The 22572-nt window shown below is 39.4% G+C and overlaps 1 protein-coding gene across 3 annotated transcripts in view; it reads right to left on the reverse strand.

The window, feature by feature from the left end:
* Positions 1-1461: 1461 nt before the first annotated feature.
* The window catches only part of ptpro (protein tyrosine phosphatase receptor type O), a 45204-nt gene continuing 24093 nt past the window's right edge, over positions 1462-22572 (reverse strand). The window contains exons 14-27 of one of the 3 annotated variants that reach the window (XM_085385901.1): positions 21606-21744; positions 20923-21043; positions 19222-19290; positions 16862-16945; positions 11418-11453; positions 9889-9970; positions 8632-8722; positions 8090-8166; positions 7838-7972; positions 7100-7222; positions 6858-7012; positions 5576-5711; positions 5267-5388; positions 1462-4714 (exon numbers count right to left, since the gene is read on the reverse strand). In XM_085385901.1, the coding sequence (XP_085242027.1) occupies positions 5284-5388; positions 5576-5711; positions 6858-7012; positions 7100-7222; positions 7838-7972; positions 8090-8166; positions 8632-8722; positions 9889-9970; positions 11418-11453; positions 16862-16945; positions 19222-19290; positions 20923-21043; positions 21606-21744 (1353 nt within the window). In that variant the 3' untranslated portion in view covers positions 1462-4714; positions 5267-5283. The remainder of the gene's footprint in view (positions 4715-5266; positions 5389-5575; positions 5712-6857; positions 7013-7099; positions 7223-7837; positions 7973-8089; positions 8167-8631; positions 8723-9888; positions 9971-11417; positions 11454-16861; positions 16946-19221; positions 19291-20922; positions 21044-21605; positions 21745-22572) is intronic. The other 2 variants (XM_085385902.1, XM_085385903.1) reach the window with 2 other exon arrangements.

A 22572-nucleotide genomic window follows, 5' to 3' on the forward strand; every position in this document is an offset into this window, starting at 1 on the left:
TTTCATTTTACATTACATTTTATATGATGGATTATGTAAAAAAACGTACAGGTACTTACGTTTAAGTACCTGTACTTAAAAATGGTGTGCTTGGTTTAACAGGGTTAGACCCTGTTAAACCAAGCACACCATTGTTTTTCTTGTCATTACCAATAACTTTGATGTGCCACATGGCCCTCTTCCTACTGGGAAAAAAAACAAAAGTTGTATCCAAGATGGCCGACTTCTAAATGGCCACCATGGTCACCACCCATCTTGAGGAGTTTGCCACAAACAGGACTTTAATATCACCAACCATTCCCATTTTATTACGGTGTATCCCTATAAATGGCCCACCGTGTAGAATTGGGCTGAAAGATCTATTGCTTTATTACCTATTCAGGTTGTAAATCATGTTTTTAAAAAGTAACTAAGTAACTAATTATTTTTGTAATCAGTAAAGTAATGGGATTACTTTTTGCGGGAAGTAATCAGTAATTAGTTACTGATTACTTTTTTAAAGTAACTCGACCAACACTGCCTCCAGCTTCACTGTGTTTATGCTAACATAGCCGTGTCGCTACCAGGTACATCACGTAGCACATCATTATATACCAGCTAGTCCAACTTCAGTAACCCTACAAACGTCACTGCTTTTTAGTTTTCTGTCTTTGTTTATGTTGGAAGTGATTGCAGAGCTGTACGTTTTAATTTTTTCAGAAATCTCTCAGTCAGAACATGCTATATCATGTTTAGGTGGAAACTAGCGAGCTAACTTCCTGCTAACTTCTAACTGTTAAATTTAATAAATTCTGTTTTCATGGATGCCTGGATGTCAAACTTAATTGTTACACCTGGTAAAGCAGCAACGCTGATCATTTTATTAAAGATTTAGACGGTTTTTAACTCTCAGTGATGCCACAGTGTTTATTTGACTTTGGGACCTGAAGCGACGGAGTTTTGGACCCAGATACTCAGAGTCCTCGAGGCTCCTGACTACGGTAGCCGTAATGTTTCGACAATCCATCAAGCGGTCCGGTTTCGTAGCTTACCAAAGTCGTACTAAAACATTTTTGAGTGCCGTGTACCACATAAAATTGTTTCGAGGTCAGTAAGCACAAACACAATTCATACATAAGGTGCACTGTTGATTTTTGAGAAAGTTAAAGGATTTTAAGTGCGTCTTATAGTGCGGAAAATACGGTACAGTGAGATGGTCAGAAAAGCTAGAATCATATATTGTGGCACATTGTACTCCATAAAGTTGACGTTTCAGTTGGCGACCTTCTGATTTTAATTTTCCCTTAAGTAGTACTCAGGACCTTGTTGTTCAAAAGAGCTACTGTTTTATATTCATGGTGCTATGTAAATCTATGTATTCATAACTATTGTATTTAAAAATTATATCGCCATTATGCCAACACACATGATGGTATCCTAAATTATTATGTAAGATCATACAGTTATACTTAGCACACACTGTTTTTACTGCAACATTTTTATTTTGTTCCAACACACACAGTAAAACTCTGTGACGGTGACCCAAGCTCGGGATCATCCTTCAAACTGTAAGTGACACAATGCACAATAATGGCACCAATGACGTACGAGTTCGACTGGACACACACTAAGCAAGAAAGAACTGTAGAAGAGTTTCAGTGCTGAGCTTCACAAAACTGTCTGCAAGTTCTGTCAGTTTTTAAAAATCTTTTTTTGACAGTCATACCAAAGTGCATTTCTCAGACCCCAGATGCATCCTCCACGTCCACGTCACGCTTCTAAACGCTGAGGCTTAAGAAACGGCGCCGGCGAGAATTCAGCTCTGAGCTCAGAGAAAGATGATTCACATTTACAACAACTTTTAAAAAACAAACTTCTAAAGCAACATCTCCACAAGAATAACTTTGCAATGACGAGTAGAAACAGAATAGTTAAGCAGTAGTAGTAGTATGTACAGTACATCTGATATCTAAGAGTGACATGGAAACTATTTCAGATCGAGCGGCGACTGAACCGAAGTACCCAACCGTTGAGGATCTGAGACGGCTGACAGGCAAAGACTTCAGGTGTGGTAAGCACAAGGCCACAAAGATGAATCATTTCACAAGTGGCCAGTGGCCTTTTTAAACATTCATTAATTACTGAAATATTTGCACAAACTTAATGCAAGGTGTCGTCAAAATAAAAATCTGTACTTCAGCATTAAGTGAGAGTTACCTGGTTTAGTATTCATTATGGGAATAACTAGCAAAGCAATTTAAAAGCTTTGCTCGATGTGCCAAAATGTAATTATTATGGGAAAAAAAACTACAATTCAGTTTGGTATGAAATCAAATTGAATTTTGATTTCAGTCATCTGAAATGCGCTCCACCTTTCCCACCATGTATGTTGCAGTACACTTTCTAAAATAACAATAAATTTTGATTGTAGACAGTAGGAAGTGCAGAGTTTGTGTTATACATTTTATAAGCTTGATGAAATTTTTTAGCATTTTACCAAATCTTTTATTTGGATTGTTCAACCAGCTTTTGTGATTCATTCCAAAGTCATAGCTATCCCAAATGATTATACTCCCGTCCCCCAGAGTTGAGCTCTTATTTTGACGACACCCTGTATGTCCTGAATCGAGTGTAAAACTTTGGGTTCATTGAAGTCGACCACTCATCTGCTCAGTAGACATTCTCTACAATCATTGAGGAATGATGGAAATGTGAATATTCTTCTGCCCTTCATGTGAAATACTCAGTAGAAAGATGAACAATGAAAACTAAATCGCTGAATAGAATCTGATCTAACTAGCAGACACTGATGCTTCAATACTTTTCTGTACAGATCGAATTTGATGAGTCTGTCTCAGCCATTCGCAAACCGACACCAGGGGCCCAAAACCAGCAAAAACCTGAACTGTGGTGTTTTTTATTAAATGTCCGTGCTCACTGGTTTTCTTATAATGCCCGAAAAATCCTTTCAAAATGTTAAACTGTGGCAAAAACAAAACCCAACAAAATGCATTTTAGTGAAATGCACATGTTTAAAATACTTTTAGTCTAATACATACTAGACTGTAGTATGTGACATGGTAAAAAGGTAGGAAATACTACATAAAATGCTAATGATTAAATTTTGGGTGTTTTACTCATTGAAAATACTACAAAAAAATCTGTAATTAAATAGAAAAGCTTAGAGTTCAAAATGAACGAGAAAACAAACCGTTGTGAAGGAAGTTTCTTTTAAACTGTCAAAGATACTTACAGGATGCGTACATTCTGTTTTGTTGCACTACAAACGCTGGATCACACGTGACGTCCAGTGAAATGTACGCTAAACGTTTATCGGTGTAGTACTTCTTTATAGGAAGTCACTGTGGGCATGTATAAGAAAACCACTGACTGCATCGGGACGTTGAAATGCAGATATTTTTGTAACTTATGTATTTATACTTTCTAGTCCAGATTCAAAGGTATAATTTGTAGTTGTGCAATAACTGACTGCACTTCTAGACGGTGAAAAATCAATTTATGTGGGACCCAGATGAGCTCTGCTGATATGCTGAGCAGATATGTTTCTGTGACTTCGGGCCAGTAACGGGGAAACTTGAGAGATTCTGTCTCCGATGTCCATGCTGTCGGATACGGTCCTTTTCCTCTGCCAGCCCGATCGGACAGTCCAAAGCTCTACAGTAGTCCTAACGTTAATCTACAGCTCCAAGCATGGTGACTGCGTGCTGGTCGCCCACGGTGGGAAGCAGCAGCAAAATGCTTCCCTTCTTGTTCAGCAGCTCAGAGGCCTCAGTGCAAATACAAACTACAGCTCTACAACCACAGTCTCTAGCTTCTAAACTGGCCTCAAACACGCCGAGCGGCGACGGATGGCAGCGTGGGTACGGCGTTCCCCTCGACTCGTTTGTGCCCTCTTGTTGTACAGACCTAGCAAACATTCACACCGCTAGGGTTGATCATGATAAAGTTCGGATAGTGTTATGATGATGATATTTTTCTGCCGTAATTTGGAGCAGAAATCTGAAAAGTTCCTCATTTTTCACTTCTGAAGTTTGGCATATGCAGCCATGATGGAAAGATGACGTAAGTGTCTCCAAACATCCGATTTGTGCTCATCTTGGGTTCGCTCTTTAGTGAATGTTTGCTGGGTTCTTCCTGTGCAGCAGTCCTGGCAGTTAATCAGCGAGCTCGAGCCATTGGGGTTTTTAATTATCGACGTGTGCGGTAGGTGTGGCAGTGCGTAACGATGAAATCTACCGCCGCCGACTCCTACGCCCCAAAAAGCCAGGAAAGCTGCACCGTGCAAGACGACGGGCAAAGCAAAACCTGAACCTAAAACAAAGGTTTGAAGGGGAGGCCAGTGTGCTTGCTGGTTTTACAGCGACTCCTGAGATTAAAAACATAAATAAAAATGAAAAACCACTGACTCCGTTCCACCGACTCGTTGCCTCAACAACTGCTGCTTGTCAACGCTCCTCCGAGCCCACGTTGGTGTGAGTCAGTCCAGTTCAGAGGGCAGGGCTGTGGTTGAACATGTTGGTCAGTCAGTGAAGGCTCCTTAAGGCAAAACTCCATCCCATGCTTTAACACCAATTCAAAGAAAGAGACTGATAATAGTTTTCTCTCGCCCAGATGTTCTATGTTGTTTTTTTGTTTTTGATACTGATGATGAAGCGAGTCTTCTTCTGCAGAGAATGGATGCCTGAAGCACAGGAGGTTGGGGTGTGTTCACAGCCTGCAAAACAAGCAGAAGGGTTTAAGCACAAAGGGAGGATTTAGTCTAAAACACAAAGACATTCGTTTGGATCAACAAGAAGATGATGGATGCAGAGATAAATTCAATTTAAATTTAAGGTCAAACTTTTTTATCACAGATTAGTTTCTGAGGTAGACAGCTATCAGACCATGGCATTTATATTTATACACTTAAAAAAAACTTTTCTTCATAACAGAGTTTAGGGTTGGCTTGACTCAGACCTGACAGGGTTCACTGAAATTAGTCCAAGACATTTAACCACTTCCTCTAGAAAGTTGTTGCTAATCATCATTGGTAGCAATGAAGATTAGCAGGGTTCTCTCCGGGTACTCCAGCTTCCACCCACAGTCCAAAGACATGTGACCTGACCAGGGTAAACCCCGCCTCTCGCCCTAGAATAGCTGGAAAAGGGTGTAGCCCCCGCGACAAAGATGAGGATGGATGGATGCTCTAAATCATTTTCTATACCGTGAATAACCATAAAGCATGTCGCGAATCGGGATGAGCCCTGATACTTCGGGTTGGACTCACGTCTGGAGGTGTCCTCATTATGTCTTGCTGGCATTCTCGTAGATGACGTCCGAGGTGATGGACTGCTGCTTTTTCTTCTGCCACATTAGCATGACGCACTGATGGATGAACACGTACTGCTCCTGCAGACAACAAACACGTTTGAACTAATCGTCCACCCTTTGATACTCACAATCACAAATTCAGGTCATTGAGGACACATTGGCGCAATCCAGTTGACGGTTTCTAAAGTGTGGACACGTAATGACTTCTTCAAGTAACTGTCTTATTTACACATGTATGTGTTGGTGTGATGTGCCAGTGTCTGACCTCAGTCTGAACCATCGACAGGCGATGCGATCGCATTTCCGACACCATGCCCAGGATGTCCACGTACTCATGCTCTCTGATGTGCTGCATCAGGCGATCCAGAGCGATGAAGGTCCCAGTCCTGCCGACTCCAGCACTGTCACACACAGGTGGCATCATTAGAAACCAAATCGCTGCTGTCGCTAGTCCACTAATGGACATCATAATGGCCATTACATCATCTCTCTAATTGCATTTTTATGGCTCAGACTGTCAGGAAACGAGTCGCCTTCCTGCTCTGAGAAAATCAAACCTGCAGAAATCAAACTTGGATAAATAAATTCACTCCGAGAAAGAATGAGGACATTACCCAACCGCTCATAAAACCTGAACGCAAACTGGGACGTTAATGGCAGGTGGGTCAGTTTCCACTAACGGAGAACTGACTCAGTTCTGGTTCTAATACAGAAGCAATATGAAAAAACATGGACCTCATTGGCTACCAGAAAACACCAAGAGGAGGACTTTTTATGTCTCAGTTACAATAGAAAACCATTAAACATCTGTCGAGCACATACCCATCTGTCAGAGTCTACATGGTTCCAAGTATTTCTACCAAAGAAACGCTCCACGGCTCTAAAAGTTTTAAGTGACATCTAAGGAAGTTGGTGGATTGAGGGTTTTAGGAAAAGCCATGAAATACAAGATGATGGGGTTTGAATGTGACAGATTTACACGATTTTTAAAATACCTAAATGATAAGTCTAAATGATCCAGTCCGTGGTTCTAGTGTTAAGATGGCTACACAGCTCCACAGATTACTGGTCCTGAAGTTAGAAACACTGAGATCAGGGAAGGGCTACAGAAAGAACCTCTTCAATGATTCACACATTCCCACAAACCACCATTTCTTCCTTTTAAATAACCCCAATTTTTTGCCACATCACTAATTCTTGGGACCTGGGTTCGGTTTTTTACTTGATCCAATTCCATCGAGGATCCTAGAATCTTTGCAACCATCCAGAAAATCCAGCCCATGTTTGTAGAACCATTAATAGTGGCATATATTGTGCACTAATGTTTTATTTTGAAGACATTTGCGCACTGCTTCTCTGTTTAAATAATCAGACTGCACCACCACTGGGTACGCCGTTTCATTTTATTTCATTTAATGAGCAGGAATGACAAAAAGTTTCAATAATGGTGATTTATTTTAGATTTTCCATGTATCCACCAGAGGACGCTAACAGATGAGTCACAGCAAGATAAAATATCTGCAGATGTTTTTAAGGAGTGGCCTTACCTGCAGTGGACGATGATGGGGTCTTTGGTCCTGTTGGCCTGCTGGCGGACGATATGGACGAACTGCAGGATGCTCTCGATGGCATTTACCGTGGGGACGCCGTGATCCGGCCACGAGGTGTAGTTCAGGTGGAGGACGTCCTGACTCTCATCAGCCTGCAGGTGGCAGTAACAGTTCACGTTCGATAAATGCACTAACTGGAAGCTTTTGTCAGTAGCCGTTTGGAAGTCAAAGAAACTCACATATCCAAGTCTGAACTTCCTGATGATCCACTCTGGAGACTCGCTTTCAGATAGCAACTCTACACTGACCTCACCGTACATCACAGGGTCCTCATTGAAGGGCCAGTAATGATCACACTTCACCTGAAAACATGAAGAAAATTACAGCCACAGTTAACAATGACCACCAGGGGGCAGAATTGTGCAACTTCTGTCATTTTACTTTATTTTTTTTAAAGAAATTTTCGTCTTCAGATCCCCCCCCAAACACAAAATATTTGTGTGTATGTATTTTCCCCTTATTTATACTAATTTAGAAATATGACATTAATAATTTCATTATGCAAATAAAAAACACAACATCTTATTTGTTTTTATTCTTCTAATTAAACAAGAATCATTTTCTGATGATGTTGATTCTGTGCTGAGCCATAGGTGGATATGTGTAATGTGACTGTCTGTTGATTGTGTTAATCACATTACTTGTGCTCAGTCTGAATAAAACACCAATAAATAAACACCAAAAAATCAGAATCCTTCGAAAACCATTTTTAGCAAGTATTTGCTACTACAATTTTTCTTCAAAACATTATTTATTAATCAGTCTTTTAATACTTATTCTAATGAGTCATCTTTACGTGGCTGTCTATTTTTACGTATCTGTTATTTTTTTTGATTTAAGTATAAAATTTAAAGCGGCTTGAAACCTCCAGATTTTCCACTTACAAAGAGTTAAACTGATTAAACATAAAGTCTCACCCGGCGCCGTTCACTGCACTGTGTGAGCATGACGATGATCGGGGATTTTTGCTGCAAAACCATCTTCCAGAAGTCATTGCGGGTCTCAGGCAGCGGACCCTGCGTGGCGATGTACTCTTTATTGTGTCTGTAGCCCTGGAATCCAAACACAAGCACAGAAGAAAAAAGTAATTCATGCAAAACATGGACTATAAAAGAGATGAAAAACAAATGGATGCTAATTCCTCACATTTGTGTTGTGGATGTACTCACGGGTATGTAATTGGCGTTGATGTAGTCTGAACCTTCGTCATTGTGCATCGAGATCAGCTTCACCCGACTGAAGTCATCTTAGAGCAGATTTTCTCTCGTTAGTCCCAAGATAAACTACAGGTCGTCACCAAACAGTAAAACTTGTCCTCGTACTCCGAGGAACACAAACGCTCACGTGACTTTAGAATCAGAAAAAATGAAAGCTCTCCATTTCTATAAAGGCACTTAATAATGGCATCTTCACTGTAGTTAGTGGTGTGCGCTGGTTTCAGAATACAACTCTGACGAGCTGGATTTTTAAGTCAGAGAAAAAGCACCGCGAGGCTCCATTTTACACATTTATTACAGACCGTCTAATGAAAGTAAATTTTCTCTGGGCAATAAATCAGTAAAAGTGGAGGCTCACGGTTGATTTTATGGTTTCCCCATGATCAGCGGGTTGCTTTCAGTCCGGCCCCGCCTTCCTCTTTGTTCTGATGATCTTGTGTATTTTTTTATCTAGATATTTAAATCTAGATATATACATGTTAGTGCAGACTCACAGGGGAGGATGTTGGTGTATCTGTTCTTGGGCCTGTTGATGGGAAGGTCAGCAGCATCATGGGAAAGATCCAAACCGATGCTCTTTAGATCCTGGAAAAAAAAACATCAGTACTAAAATTAAGGATGAGGATCATTTAAATCTGAGTCAGATTTTCAAATTAGAAAGCTGGTTTAAATGAAGAGGAGCTAAAACGGGTTGTTTCAAAGAGCGACTGAACTGAATCTTGGCATCAGATAAAGAAGGATTATTCTGAAGTGTGAATCATGCATAGCTGCTTGAACAGTCAACAGTAAAAAAATGCAGGTGGAAATAAGGGGAATGGATCCACTTTGAATAAATGTATAATACTGGGTGTATCAAAAGTTAATCAGATTTTAAAACGCTGTATTTTTTAAGGAATTCAAAAATTTAAAATACCTGGATGAATATAAAGTTTTACATAGAAAACTTTATATAATGTCTGCATGTGTCTCCCTTCAAATGAGTGGCACGTGTCCATACGACAGGAAAACCCATCCCATGCTCTTGCGAGCACGTCTGCAGCCACCACTGTTGCCATGCTACCTACCAGCACGAATCTGCTCTAACAGGACATGTTTTGATTGTTACTTGTGAACGGCTGAGGAATAAAGCACCCTAAAATCAGATGACACACCCACTATGCAGAAAAAGGTTTAAGCCTCACTGCAGTTTGAGCGCTAGAGGAACATTTTTAAAAATTTGATTTCATTTTCAGTTTTAGTTTTTTGTGCTTCAGTTTAGACCGTATTTATTTACGTAAAGAAAAACACAAAATCAGGCGCCACATGATAATTAAGCATCTCGCTGTTTTCCCAAGTAAGGGGAAGTGTCGCCCAACACCCTTGAAAGGCACACCCATGCATCTGAATAAATATATAACTAAAAGACATATTTCATTTAAATTGTAAACATTTAAATATTATGTGTGAACTGATGAAATATGTAAGATCCTGCTCACTTGCTAACGTCAGGCGATGTATTAGAGCAGCATTCACTCCTGCTGATCTAAATCAGACTTTATTTGCAGACTTTATTTCATCACTCACTAGCCTAGAAGCTTATCAAGGTCATTTTGGGACATTTATTCACTTCCTCTTTTGGTTTTTCCTACAGAAACGTCACCAGAACCAAAGTTAAATGATATAAAAAACACAGAGGGTTTCAGATGCTTCCCTCTGCTTCTCAGAACAAACGTCAGGCCTGTTGGTCTCAGAAGACGTGATTTAAGTTGTACCTCGAACTGCAAGGAGAACTTGTAGGCAGAGTCCTTGCTCATGTCTTTGAAGAAGGCCTCAAAGTCGTCCAGCTGCACAGGGCTGAAAGCACAAAAAAAACACTATCAAATGGCTGACACCCACCACCGTCTTTACATTTCGCTTTTAATCTCACCGATAACGAAAGCTCCAAGTCCTATACGGGCAGATGTTTGCTGCACAAAACCTTTAATGAGCTCTAATGTTGGACCTGAAGATCTCTTCACCCCAAACAACCCGCAGTTGGTTCTATGAAACCCTCAGGCTTGTATATTCAGTTCACCTCAGCAACATTTCTTTAGCTCACACTGCAGCAGTGTAGAAGCCTTGATGCTGTCAGCTCATTTATCCATGCGCCTCACTGGCCAGCTTGCCCTGTGCAAGTCATATTTTCAGCTATCACAAGAGAATAACCAGCGCCTGATTCAGAGTAGCTAAGCTACAGCTAGCTTGCTAATGTCAGTTTTTTAAACTGGAAAATTTTAAATTAAGTAAGTTTAAATAAATTAGTCAAGAAAAATAAAGAACAAACTGCTGTAATACAATCCAATTGCCCTGAATGATAGATGGGCCTATGTCTATACAGCACCAGCTCACAGGTAGGCAGGTAAGTAGGTAGAAAGAAAGAGAAATAGGTAGGAACATAAATAGGTAGGCAGGTAGAAAGTAGGAAGGACATAGCCAAGAGGACAGTTAGGCAAGATGGGACGGAAGAAGGCAGGTAGGTAGATAGGAAGATGAGAAGAAACGTAGAGAGGTATACGTGGAGGTAGGAAGGAAAGGTAGAAAGATAATGAAGATAAAAGGGAGGTAGGCAGGCAGATAGATGTAATTAAGGAGAGAGTTAGGTAGGCAGTAAGGGAATAACAGGGATTTCGGGAGGGAAAGGGTAACATAGGTAGGTAGAAAGGAAGGGAGTCAGGAAGGTAGGCATATAGTAAGGCAGGAAGACAGGTAGGGAGGTAATTAGGTAGGTAGGTAGATAGGTACTAGGAAGGTGGTTAAGAAGATAGGTGGATAGATGGCAGTTTGAAGAAAGTTGGACAGTATCAGAAACGTTAGGCTTCAGACTTCTTTTACATTTGTTGATCACCAAAAACTTTGCATTGGTTCTTAAAACACTGTTACAGGTAACCAGCATAAACAGGTAATTAACACATAGGTACTACAATGCACAGGGAACACTTACTCCATAGTAATAATAAGATGGAGCAAAAATGTATCTGTTGCCACCTAAAGGTCGAAGTTCTTGCAATGCATTAATGAGTTCATCACTAAGGTAAAGCATGAGCAATTTCATGCACCTGAAATAATTTATTAACAAACCTTTCAACACCCACAAAAGTCAGAAATCCCTCTGAGTACACAGTTAATGTTGGTTCAATTTCTCAGGAGACTGCTGGATAAAACTGTTTTCTGGCTGAAGGATGGTATTAGTGGTGAACACACGCACACACACACACAGAAAGATGAAGCCCACAGGCTGAAAGCTGCATGCAGTCGTCGTTACCTTGTTAGCTTCCGTTTCTTTAAAGCAGTCTTGCTCCTATAAAATACAAACATGTCAAGTCCTTGTGATGATTTCTGACCCCTCCTTCATTCACATCATTAGCTCATGTTGGGCTTTGACCGATGCAGGTTTTTACCCCTTAATGTAGCATCTCCCCCTGCTGTGTGGTTTGTTTTCAGTTCGTTTGTAAATTGCTCATTAAACCCAAAAAGCTCCAGCAGAACAGACACGATCCAGAGGTTCAGTTCAAGGACTCCAATTAGCTGAGATGAAGCCTAGCAGACAGCTAGCTGCTACACCTTCCTGTGTTTCCATATACCTGACAATCAAAGAGGCCACACCCCTAATAATAGAAATTTTAAGCCATATTACAATTTAAACATGGGGGTTATAACAACATATAAAATTTCACCCCTAACAGTTTCATATTTGTCTCTGACTCCTGATATGTGCCCCACTTAAACTGCTAAAATCTTCTTCAATATGTAATAAGTATGTAATAAGTTGTTTTTTTTTTGTTTTTTTTGTAATAAGTTTAATACAGTTGTTATGAAGGGGAAATCACCTTTTGAGATGAAAACAGTTTGTGTATAAGGCTGTAAGCATGTTTGTTTCTGCTGTAAAGTTTTAACACGGGAGTCTAAAAAGTTGATTCTGCTCATGTGGATGTAGCGTAGTTTCTTGATGATAAATATCCAAATTGTCATGACCATTGATCAACAACCACTGATCAAAGACCTTTGATCAATGACAACTGATCAATGGCCATCAGTAACAATCACAGTATTGTAAGATGGTGACAGATGTACCCTTAGGCCCCGTCTTCAATTCAGAGATGGTCTTTCCCTTTTCATGTAAATGGCCTCCTTGACTCCGCGCTCACACCAGCGTTCCTCCCTGTCCAGGATGTGTACATCCTCATCATTGAAACAGTGTCCACTGGCCTGTAGGCGTAAACAGACTGTGAAGTCCTGCTTGATGAGGTAGCTCTTCTGTGTCGCGCCATCCACTTCGCCAGAGGTTGTTTGTTTCCCTCAAGTATAAATCACAGCAATCCTCCTGGGACTTAACAGGGTACACTATATTACACTGTTTGTGCCAGGGGACCTAATTTTTGGCGCAGTGTGTTCAGAGTAAAATGCGTGTCGACTGTTCCAATACTCCTGACACATAAGGGATCGCTAAGGGTTTTTGACTAGGCAGCAGTTGTTCTTCTCTCCTGGATCGCCTGGAGCTTTCGCTCACCATGTTAGAATACTGTGATTGCAGCCTCTGCTAGAGATGAGAGGAACTGGAGGTTTTCAGTGTTTGTGCCTATTTTCGCCCCAGAGGCTGAAGGTTCAGACTTTAGTTCCACAGTTAAGAGTCATGGGCAGGTAGAATATTCTATTTAAAGCATTTCCTGTATACATTTCTTGAACTATGGTTCTGTGGTTATTAATAAATAAATAAATAAATAAATGGTCTATTTTAGATCAAATTTGTGAACTGCCACAATGCTTAAAATATTAAGACATTTGATACTGTAAAACACCAAATATCTTTCTTAAAAAGTATTTAAATGTTATCAATAATCACTTCATTTTTACTGACAAAAATTAGAAATATTATTTCTTTTTTGGGCCTTTTTTGATAGAAGCAGTGAAGAGTGACAGGAAAGCGGCAGGAGAGAGAGAGGGGAACACATGCAGCAAAGGGCCACAGGTTGGATTCTATTTTATTCTAGACTAGATCTCACATTTCATTTTTTGGCGTGAACAAAATTTCCAGGTTATGATGAATGAGCAAATATAATTGCCTCTTTCAGTATTAGTTTTTTTTTATGATGCACCATGGCAACAATAAAATATTTCACTAGCTGGGCCCACGTCCTCATTTTAGATTTGACAGTGTTTTAGTGGGTAAAAATGAATGCTTTGACATGAATTGAGCTGCGGTTTGGGGAAAGCCTCGAAGGGGACTGGCGATGGCTCCCAGGCCTGGCAGATGCCCATGTACTAAATAGAAATGAAGAAGTTAAAGAACTGAGAACAAGAAGGGAGGGAGGGTGGGGCACGTAAACCAGAATGAACAGCTTGCAGAACTGGGGGAACCTATATAGATGACAACCGGAAGGAGCATGTTTGGAGGCGTGGTCCTGGTCCTGAAATTCCGATAGATAATTTCCAACTAAACTGTACATTAATTATTCCAGTCACTTACTGAATTGCATAAAAGCACCAAGTCATTTTGTTTTGGATTTAGTCCCAGATAAAATGATGGGTTGTAGTTTTTAGACATTTTTGCCTAACTGAAATCTTATTGAGGTTCCTATTCTGTCATATATCTACGCAATAATAAAAGGGCTAGGGTTATGGTTATGGTCTATCTTCAGTAAGATAGATTCACACAAATCACTTTTGCATATAACGCCAGTACCGAACCCAAGCATCGGTCCAACCCAACAAAGCAGAACTTCAAAATAAGTCGACCCATCAAAGCAAGACAATGTCATGCTCACAAGTATCGTCTTCATCTAGATCTGCTACCTGCTTAATGCTACAGTCACACTAAGGAAAACAAACCATGGCACAACCTTAATTACTGCAAAAGTGTGCAATGAACTTGCCTTGCCTCTGAAATAATTTTTGAATTTGCTTTGGAAATTTGCTTTGGAAAAAAGGGACCAGGTCTGCAACCATTCAGTCAGTTGCTGGCTTCAAAGTGTCAACACAGCATTAAAACAACAAAAAGATGGAGTCAGTCTGCTACCAGTTTACAATTACATTGGGTCAAGTTGGCAATAACATGCAATCTGTCTGTGATAATACGGCAATTAACTGGGATACATTTGCTTAAATTACAAATCTGTTGCAATCAACAAACACAGAAAGTAAAACAAACACATTCATCTCATAGATTTAAAAATAACACAAATAACACAGCAGTTTACCTGTACACACAAGCTTGCTTTTCTGTAGGAATATAATCAGATTATAATCAGCTGGCAACCAATTGAGTTGAGGTCCTTATTACAAAGTGATGGATTGTAGACGAATTGCAATTATCAGTGCAGACTGACTCAGACTTCAGTATATTGGCAATCTGTCTGCATTTATACATTATCAAGATCTTATTTGTCAATCTTCTCCAATTTTTTTGAGAGTGATTGCAGTCAGTCCGAGTTGGAATACGACCGTTTCAAGACAGGTTGCTTCCTACCAGGCGACCTGTACAGTCATCTTGTGATTGCCCAGATTAAAGGTGTTACACAGTTAACCTCTGGATTACCCAGGAGGTCAAGGAGGTTGCCATCCTATTTTCACCCTAGTGTGACTGAGCCATTAAGTTTCTCCACAATCATGCATCTTCTGTAATTTTTGCTCTTCATACTTCTGTATCTACATTCAACCATTTAACACAAATTGTGTTAAATTGGGCCAAATTTCCCCCTGAATCACTCATGATGTCCTGAAAGTTCCTTGGTTTACAACCAAGTTTTCAAACATCAAGTGGGAGGAAATCTGGAGACGCTAAAACACAATCCGCTAGTTCATCTTGATCCATCAACATGCACATCACATCTACAATCTATGAGAGAACAGAAATCACAACTGAGTAACAAAGAGACTTCTAAAGAAAAAGTCCACAAAGAGAGAGACAGGGAGCATGCAGACACCAAAGCCGGAGTTAGCATCGAGAGTTCGCTTCATGCTGAAGTACATCCAACATGTTAGTAGAAATACACTCAATGTGACTTTGAAGGTGTAACCACAGACACAGCATTGCAAGACAAAGTTTAACATGTCAGAAATGACATCTGACTACCTATTTATGTCGGGAGTTCCCTGTAGTTTCAAAATGAAGTGTCAAAATGCTAAAGAAAAGTCTGGTGATGTTTTATATATTAAGTTTGATATATTTTGGTTCTTGTCAACAAACAGTCACATGTCCAATCCAACACTGAGTTTTGTCTCCTGCTAGCAACTAACACTAAAGAAAACATTACAAATAAAAATAATTTATAACACAAAAAAACCTAAAGGGTTCCAAAATGGATCCCTGAGGAACACCAGATTTCATATTCACAGAAGCAGAATTGCAAGTGATCTATTTATACATCTAAAGATAATATTTTGTTCTTGTTTTTTTTTCTTTTATTTGACTGTTTTATTTGATATTTATCTACATATAAACATGAATTAGTAAACATGAATAGTAAGAAATCCCAGCTGATTATACTAGATAACTTAAAAATGATCACATTTGTTTTTTGGTTTAGTCCCAAATAAATTGATGAGTTAGAATTTTTGTGTGCATTAAGTGTAACATAATGCTATAAACACACACCCAAAATTGTATTCAAATTTGAGGACTAAAGGCCATGCATAAATAAAACAGTAAATCCCTGGTGACAGAAAAATAGATCTTGGGTGCATTTGTAACATAAACTATGTATTGTGCTGAATTGAGGTAGCGGTTCTTACACAATAAGTACCAAACTGAATATCCTGAAGCTTGGTGGCGACGTGGAGCATGGATTATTGAAGAAACCTGTTACATTTTGGTTTTAATTCACTTTAAACTTGCAAAAGAAGACAATGGCTTTGCAATTAGGCTACTTCATTCAGTCATATTAAATGAGTGTGTCCTGGAAAAACAACACAGGCCTTGAAATGAACCCTTGTGAAAAACTAGATTCACTATCTAATCTAAGTAAATTTGCTAGAATTAGAGAACCATCACAGGACATTTTCAGCCACACCATCCCTATGCAGGCGTGGTATGCAATGAAGGCACTAGTTTCTTAAAAGATAAATGAGTGTATTTTGGCTATAGAAGCATGGATAAAACTCAGGGAGGAGCTCAAGGTGGTTGGATAGGTCTATTAATGTTGTACTTTTAAACAGGACATGGCTATTTGTTTTCTACCAACCACCAAAACAGTCACTGCACTACTTTAACTCTGTGGTTATTATTTTAAACTTGATGAAGTGGTTATTTTAACCCAAACCACAATGTTTCCCTATTGAAATGCACCAAAACACCTATAGCCAATCAGAAGTTATTTCACTGCTACAAAGGAGGATCAAAGCTTTTGACCCAGTAATCTCTCACTTCTCTTGTTTTATGTGGACCATTGTTGACGAATGAAAAGGACTGTTTTGTTGGCAATAGTTTGGTTTTCTTTGTAATTGATATTAAAAAAAATATTGACCTAAAAATAGAAAATATGAATGATGTAAACCCTGAGGTACATCACACTGACAAATGGATTGTTGTTTTACTCCATACAAAACACCACCAGACTTATTTGTGAACTCTGGATCCAGACGTGATCCGTGACTCCTCACTTTGGTTAATTTTGAGAGTAAAACAGTGTCTCTGATCAATACTGTCGGCTGTGGCTCTGCTTAGACATGCCCCTGAAGTGCAGTGTTTTTGGCCAGCAAGTGCTTACTTACCAAGGATTAATATAAAAAGCCAAAAGATAGTCAGTCCAAAGGCAGGATGGCAGTAGGGTAAGGAAGGCAAAGAGACTTCTTCGCCTGAAGGGGGTTCAAATAAAAACAAGAATAAAAAAAAAAAAAAATAAAAAATGAAAAAAAAAAAAACAGACACGAGGGGGGTGATAGGTTGGGGACAGAACATGGTGCTCCATTAGTAAAGAGGCACAGAGCGTCAAGAGCTTCACATTAGTGCTGAACACAGAGTTAATGCATCATGCAGCCGCTCAGAGAGTGTCCTGTTGTGTCTCTGGAGGACAACAGGAGTCTGTATGCTGCTGGACGTCAATGGTCACTCTGTTTCTTTTACACAACCCCCCAGCCTGAGTTTGTGACATCACTGCGTCCTCCCTGCCATCCCACAATGCAACCCTCAGCCAGGACCGACACCATGTATAAACAGTTCTCAGTTTGTCACTTGGCAGTGACAGCCACCTTTATGAACCTGATGATCTCATTTACATTTGTGGTGCCTGGGTAATGACCCCACTGATGCCGATACATTTATGAACTCCTCTTTGTCCGTCTGGGTTTTCCTGAGTTTTCTTGATGAAGCTCGGGAGCACAAACATTAAAATTTAAGTCATGTCAAACTTCTACATTTTATTGCCACAGACTTAAATGTCTCTGTAGTATCAAGTAATAAAACTAAGTCTAAAACTAATACTAAAACAACTTACTGGATGAATTATCTTGCTGACTTGTTCATAAAAATGAGAAAACATTTAGCCGGCTAGATACACTGGATAATACACTGTTAGTTTCATTCCAATTTTTATCATTGAAAAATATTTGCATCACCTTCTTGCTAATAAAATTATCTAACCTATGTCATAAAAGTGTAAAACTGTGAGTTTAAAAAAATGAATATCCCAGGAAGTGAGCTTTGAGGTACACCATACTGGTTTTACACTGGTTGCTTTGGACTTTTTTCAGGATTTGTTGAAAGCAATCAAAGAATTCACATAAAAATCAGGTTAATTAGAAGGTAAATTACATTAAGACTTATCTTCCTTAAGTTTTTCCCCCCCACAAACATGACATTTGACGACCTCCCCTGAGGTGTAGCAAGTTTCTACACTTCAGTGTATATTAATGAAGAGGTGGTTTGATGACAATTACAGTCATTTTTGGGTTTCTCCAAGAGTAGGTCCATTGGAAGAGACCACCTTTGCTAAATTCTGATGCGCAATAAGCAGCCTGACATATGACAGAAACTGCTCAGTTCATATAAGAACTCCTATTAGGCTTTCAAGGCATAAAGAGTTCAATCAGAATTAAACATAACATTGTACAAAACATATGGAGAATTGTTCATCATGATGTGTTTCTTGCTTATACCTTTCATATTTTACAACTATAAATAACCTAACTGTACATCATATTTATATTGTTTTGCTCTATTTTTTATGCTGTTTGTGGTTTTTGTTTTTCTTTAAGTGGTTCCATTGTTATATAACATAAAAAGGGATCATTTAGTTCTTTAAAACTTGATATATTCAGATAAATGCTCTTGAAAGAATTTCCTTTTGGAGCATCAGTGGGGGCATCGCGTTTTCATCACATCCACACTGCTGTGACATCACACAGTGAGTCTGTCCACATGCACATTAAAAGCAAACTGCACCATCACATCAAGAAGAAGAAGACACTCTGATGGAAATGTGCATTTAGTGATGGAAGGTCAAATACAACAGCAGATGGAAGCCAAGGTTCTGCCTTAACTGACCGTCTTTCAGCTGTTATATTAATCACAAATCTCCAAATGTTTGTCAGAAATAACATGTGAGACTGAATCTGATCCATCAGCCACTTCACAGTTTAAAAACAGGCACTTTTTGCCTCTTCTGCTTGATTTTAAAGGAGAAATAAAATTGAATTATCTTTTCTTGTTTTGAACAAATTAACACGACTGACTCAAAAAGCAACATTTTGTCCTTTTAATCTGAGATTAGGGGAAATTCAAAGCTTTCATCATCATCAAACACCCCATTTCAGCTGGTCCAAACAAAGCAGGCAAGGGTGCTGAGCTCTTTGTCGTCGTCGTCATCATCATCATCATGGTCATCGTCACCTCAAGCTGTATAAAGCACCACAGATGAGCTATAATCTGTGCCTATATGTTCAAATCCCTAATCTGCCTCTTCAATCCCCCTTCCGGGCTGCTAATCTGCCTCTGATTGGGTCTTTCGTGGGTGTTTGCACATCCAAACCGAGGTTGTGTGATTACTCAAAATCCAAGCTAAAACAACATCCACCCGTGCGTGAACGCTTAATTTGTGATCTGAAGATGAACAAACACATGACGAAGCTCGTACCAGTTATATGGAAGCTTTCCGTCTCTCTCAAACGAGGCGAAGTTGACAAAGGTCTCCGCGCCACACTCTCTGAAACAGAAATTAAAAAGCACATGTGGTGAGAACAGCTCAGTTTGAGGAACTCAGAAATTATAGATGACTTATAAGGAAATGGAGGAAGCTGTGAAGTGAGTATGAAAAGAAAATTTACAGTGAAGTAAAGAATTTATCAAGCCATCGGAAAATAACGACTTTCTTTGCTCAAACATTTTAGAAACATTTTAAAAAATAAAAATTCAAAAAGATGAAAAATAAAAATGAAAAAGATAGAATAACTGGAGAGATGATGCAGGGTAAAGTTACGATCATAAGGTAATCATAACTTTGTAACACAGTTTAAACATTTTAACCTCTGCATGTGATTCACTAGTAAAAGTCTGCATGCCGCATTCTGATTGGCTCATGTGAAAAATTTGAAATAATTCTGCTTACTGATGTTTATTAATGCTTTACATTACATTTTTTAACGACTTTGGCCACATAAAATTAAATGTAGAACTATTAATTTATAATTTTATAATGTTAACTTTTGCATTCAATTATTTTGACACATTTAAAAAACACTACTCAATGTTAAAAAGGTTCTAGTGCGTCTGTAGTCTGACCTACATTAAAAAACCTGAATTATAACGTAAGTGTAACGAAAACTGTTGAGTAAAAATTATATGATTTAATTTTAAATTAACGTCAACATTTTTAAATGCACCATTTTAATGTCACAGCATTTATATCCTGCATAAATATGATACAAAAACTCCTGAATTGAATGTGCAAAGTAGAAACTGATTTAAAATGTATTCATTCTAACTTTTGTATTAAATTGATTTTTTTTCATAATTTTTATGTTAAAAAAGTAAATCTTTTATTTTTGTCATACAAGTATTTTTTATTTTCCACATTATATTTGAGATGTAGCATTAAGATACATTCAAAAAAATCAGTATTTTATTTTAGTACAAAAGAGAATACCATTATTCTATAAATCTGTAAAACACACATATTACAGTACACACAGTGTAATACTGTGTAAATATTGCTTCCTCAATAACGTGTAGGTCTATAAAGTGCCTCGTAAACACCGCCCATGCCGCTCAGCCTCCTGACAAGAGGAAGTAGTTTGCGTCCTAACTCGTGCGTGTCATGACTCTAAGAAAAAAAGGTGTTGTGAATTATGAATGCCAGTTAGCTGGGCATTAACGGCTGACCACAGCAGACCACAGCTTGACCGCTTTACAGATTAGTGTACAGCATGCAGACACCCTCTCAGTTATTTCCTCAGAAATTCAGCTGTGAATCACTCTGAAGCTCCAAGATTATTCATGCTCATAAACTCCAATAACTGTGATCCAAATTCCATCATTTCTATTCTAAATGAAGGACTTTACTTTTCTTAAAACTAGAATAAAGTCCATAAACTGATCTCAATGGGCATTTCAAAAACAAGACATTCAGGACGCATGCTTGTTTTGTTTTTTTTGCAGGATCTGCTGCAGAAATGCACACAGAAACTAACCTCATACACTACAACTCATGCACAATAAACTCATACACTGTATCTCAAACACTGTAACTGTCACACAGAGTGAAGCTGTTAAGGCCAAATGAACAACAGATGACTGCGTGACAGCAGAGGGCACTGCTGCTGTGCTGACTTTGAGTTACCTGGTCATCTGCAGGTGTTTCTTGCGCAGCACAAGCAGGAACAGAACGAGCAGGCTGATGAGCAGGATGCTGAGGACAGCCAGAGCCGAGATGGCAGCAACGCTTGGATTCATCTCTTTGGCTGCAGATATACAGACAGACGCACAGACAGACGTTGTTACCTCTCAGCACAGTCCTCTCCGATTTCATCAGTTTTCTCAACACAGAACCCTTCCTGTATGGTACTTTCACATTAAAGTTATTTTATCAAGCGGGTGGCCTCCAACTGTACTTTGCTACAAAGATATACTATAAAAGATCGACATAGAAATTGTGAGCTTCTTGTTGTGTTGAAAGAGGGGTGGATCTCACAATCCTTACTCACTGGTTAACACCTGTTATGACAAGGTGCTAACCAATGAGCTTGCTGCTCCTCTGTGACTAACGGCACCAAAACGTTTCACTGAGTCGCTGCAAGCAGCTGGAAAGAGTTCACTGAGCTCAGCTCCACAGCACAAATCTTCATGTCACACTCACCCTCAGTGGCTGCAGTTCACTTTACTGCCTGCAGGAGTGACTAAAAACATTTTAAATCTTCAAATTAAAGAGCTGCACTTAGTTCAGTTTTCACTTTTAAGATGTTTCAGGGCTCAAATAAAGACAGTCACTGCCCTCCTACGGTGCAGGTAAATGGTGCCACCTACCAACGGTGCTGACGCTGATGTGTGTGGGTTTGCTGGGCGTGCTGTAGCTGAAGCTGGTAACGGTGCAGTTGTAGCTGGACGATGGTATCAAACCAGAAATGGTGACCACGTGGGAGGTGGAGGTCTGCGGCTCAAGGGCCTGAGGAAGAGGAAGAAGAGGTCAGATTTGTAGTCCAGATAAAGACAAAGGGCTGAGCGGCTGCTGACCCCAGCCTGGTGCTGAGCAGTAAGACTGAATCACTAAAACTGTATTTTTGTTTATGACCACATATTTCACATTTTCCAAAACTCTTTGGTGTTTTGTTGTTGTTACTACTATAACCCTGGTTCCAGTATGTGCTTCACTGCTAAATCTGTCAAGACGTTTAAAAAGAAGAAGCTAAAGAAAATTGTACTGTCTTAATTTTCCCAAATATTTCCATGGTTACGTGGCACTTCCTGTTTCTGCAACTCTAATTTTAAATTTGGTCAAACGAGAGACTTCTCACTGGACAGAAACCACCGAGCAGTGCACTCAAGTTTGAATCATTAACAACAGCCTGAAGCTTTCCTTGCCATTCTACGATCAGACATCTTATTGACCTGCATCTCTGCACACGTGTTGCCAAATTACCCTTGGCAGCACTAGGCCTATCTAAATCCTTTTTGTTAGTCTGCTTTTATCGCCTACCTCTTCATATGGAACCATGGATGTGACCAAGTTTCTGTTCTCAAGGTCCAGACCTCCAACACCAGTTCCTGCTAACCTCCCTGCAGTCATTCGCCTTTATTTTACCTGAAAGCTGGACTCATATCAAAAATGTTCTCTTAGCGAGTCAGCTGCTGTACAAACTCACAGCATCCCACAGATACCACGCAGCACATATATGTGATCCACAGCCATCCACAACGAAAACACGCCTCCTTCACCATGTTCTTCATCATCTGCAGAAAAAACCTGTCTGATGACTCCAAAAGCAGCTGTTTT

Source organism: Rhamphochromis longiceps, linkage group LG17 (assembly GCF_057381845.1).
Source record: "Rhamphochromis longiceps isolate RC_006_pf linkage group LG17, R_longiceps_female_GT1.1, whole genome shotgun sequence".
NCBI classification, from domain to species: Eukaryota; Metazoa; Chordata; class Actinopteri; order Cichliformes; family Cichlidae; genus Rhamphochromis; species Rhamphochromis longiceps.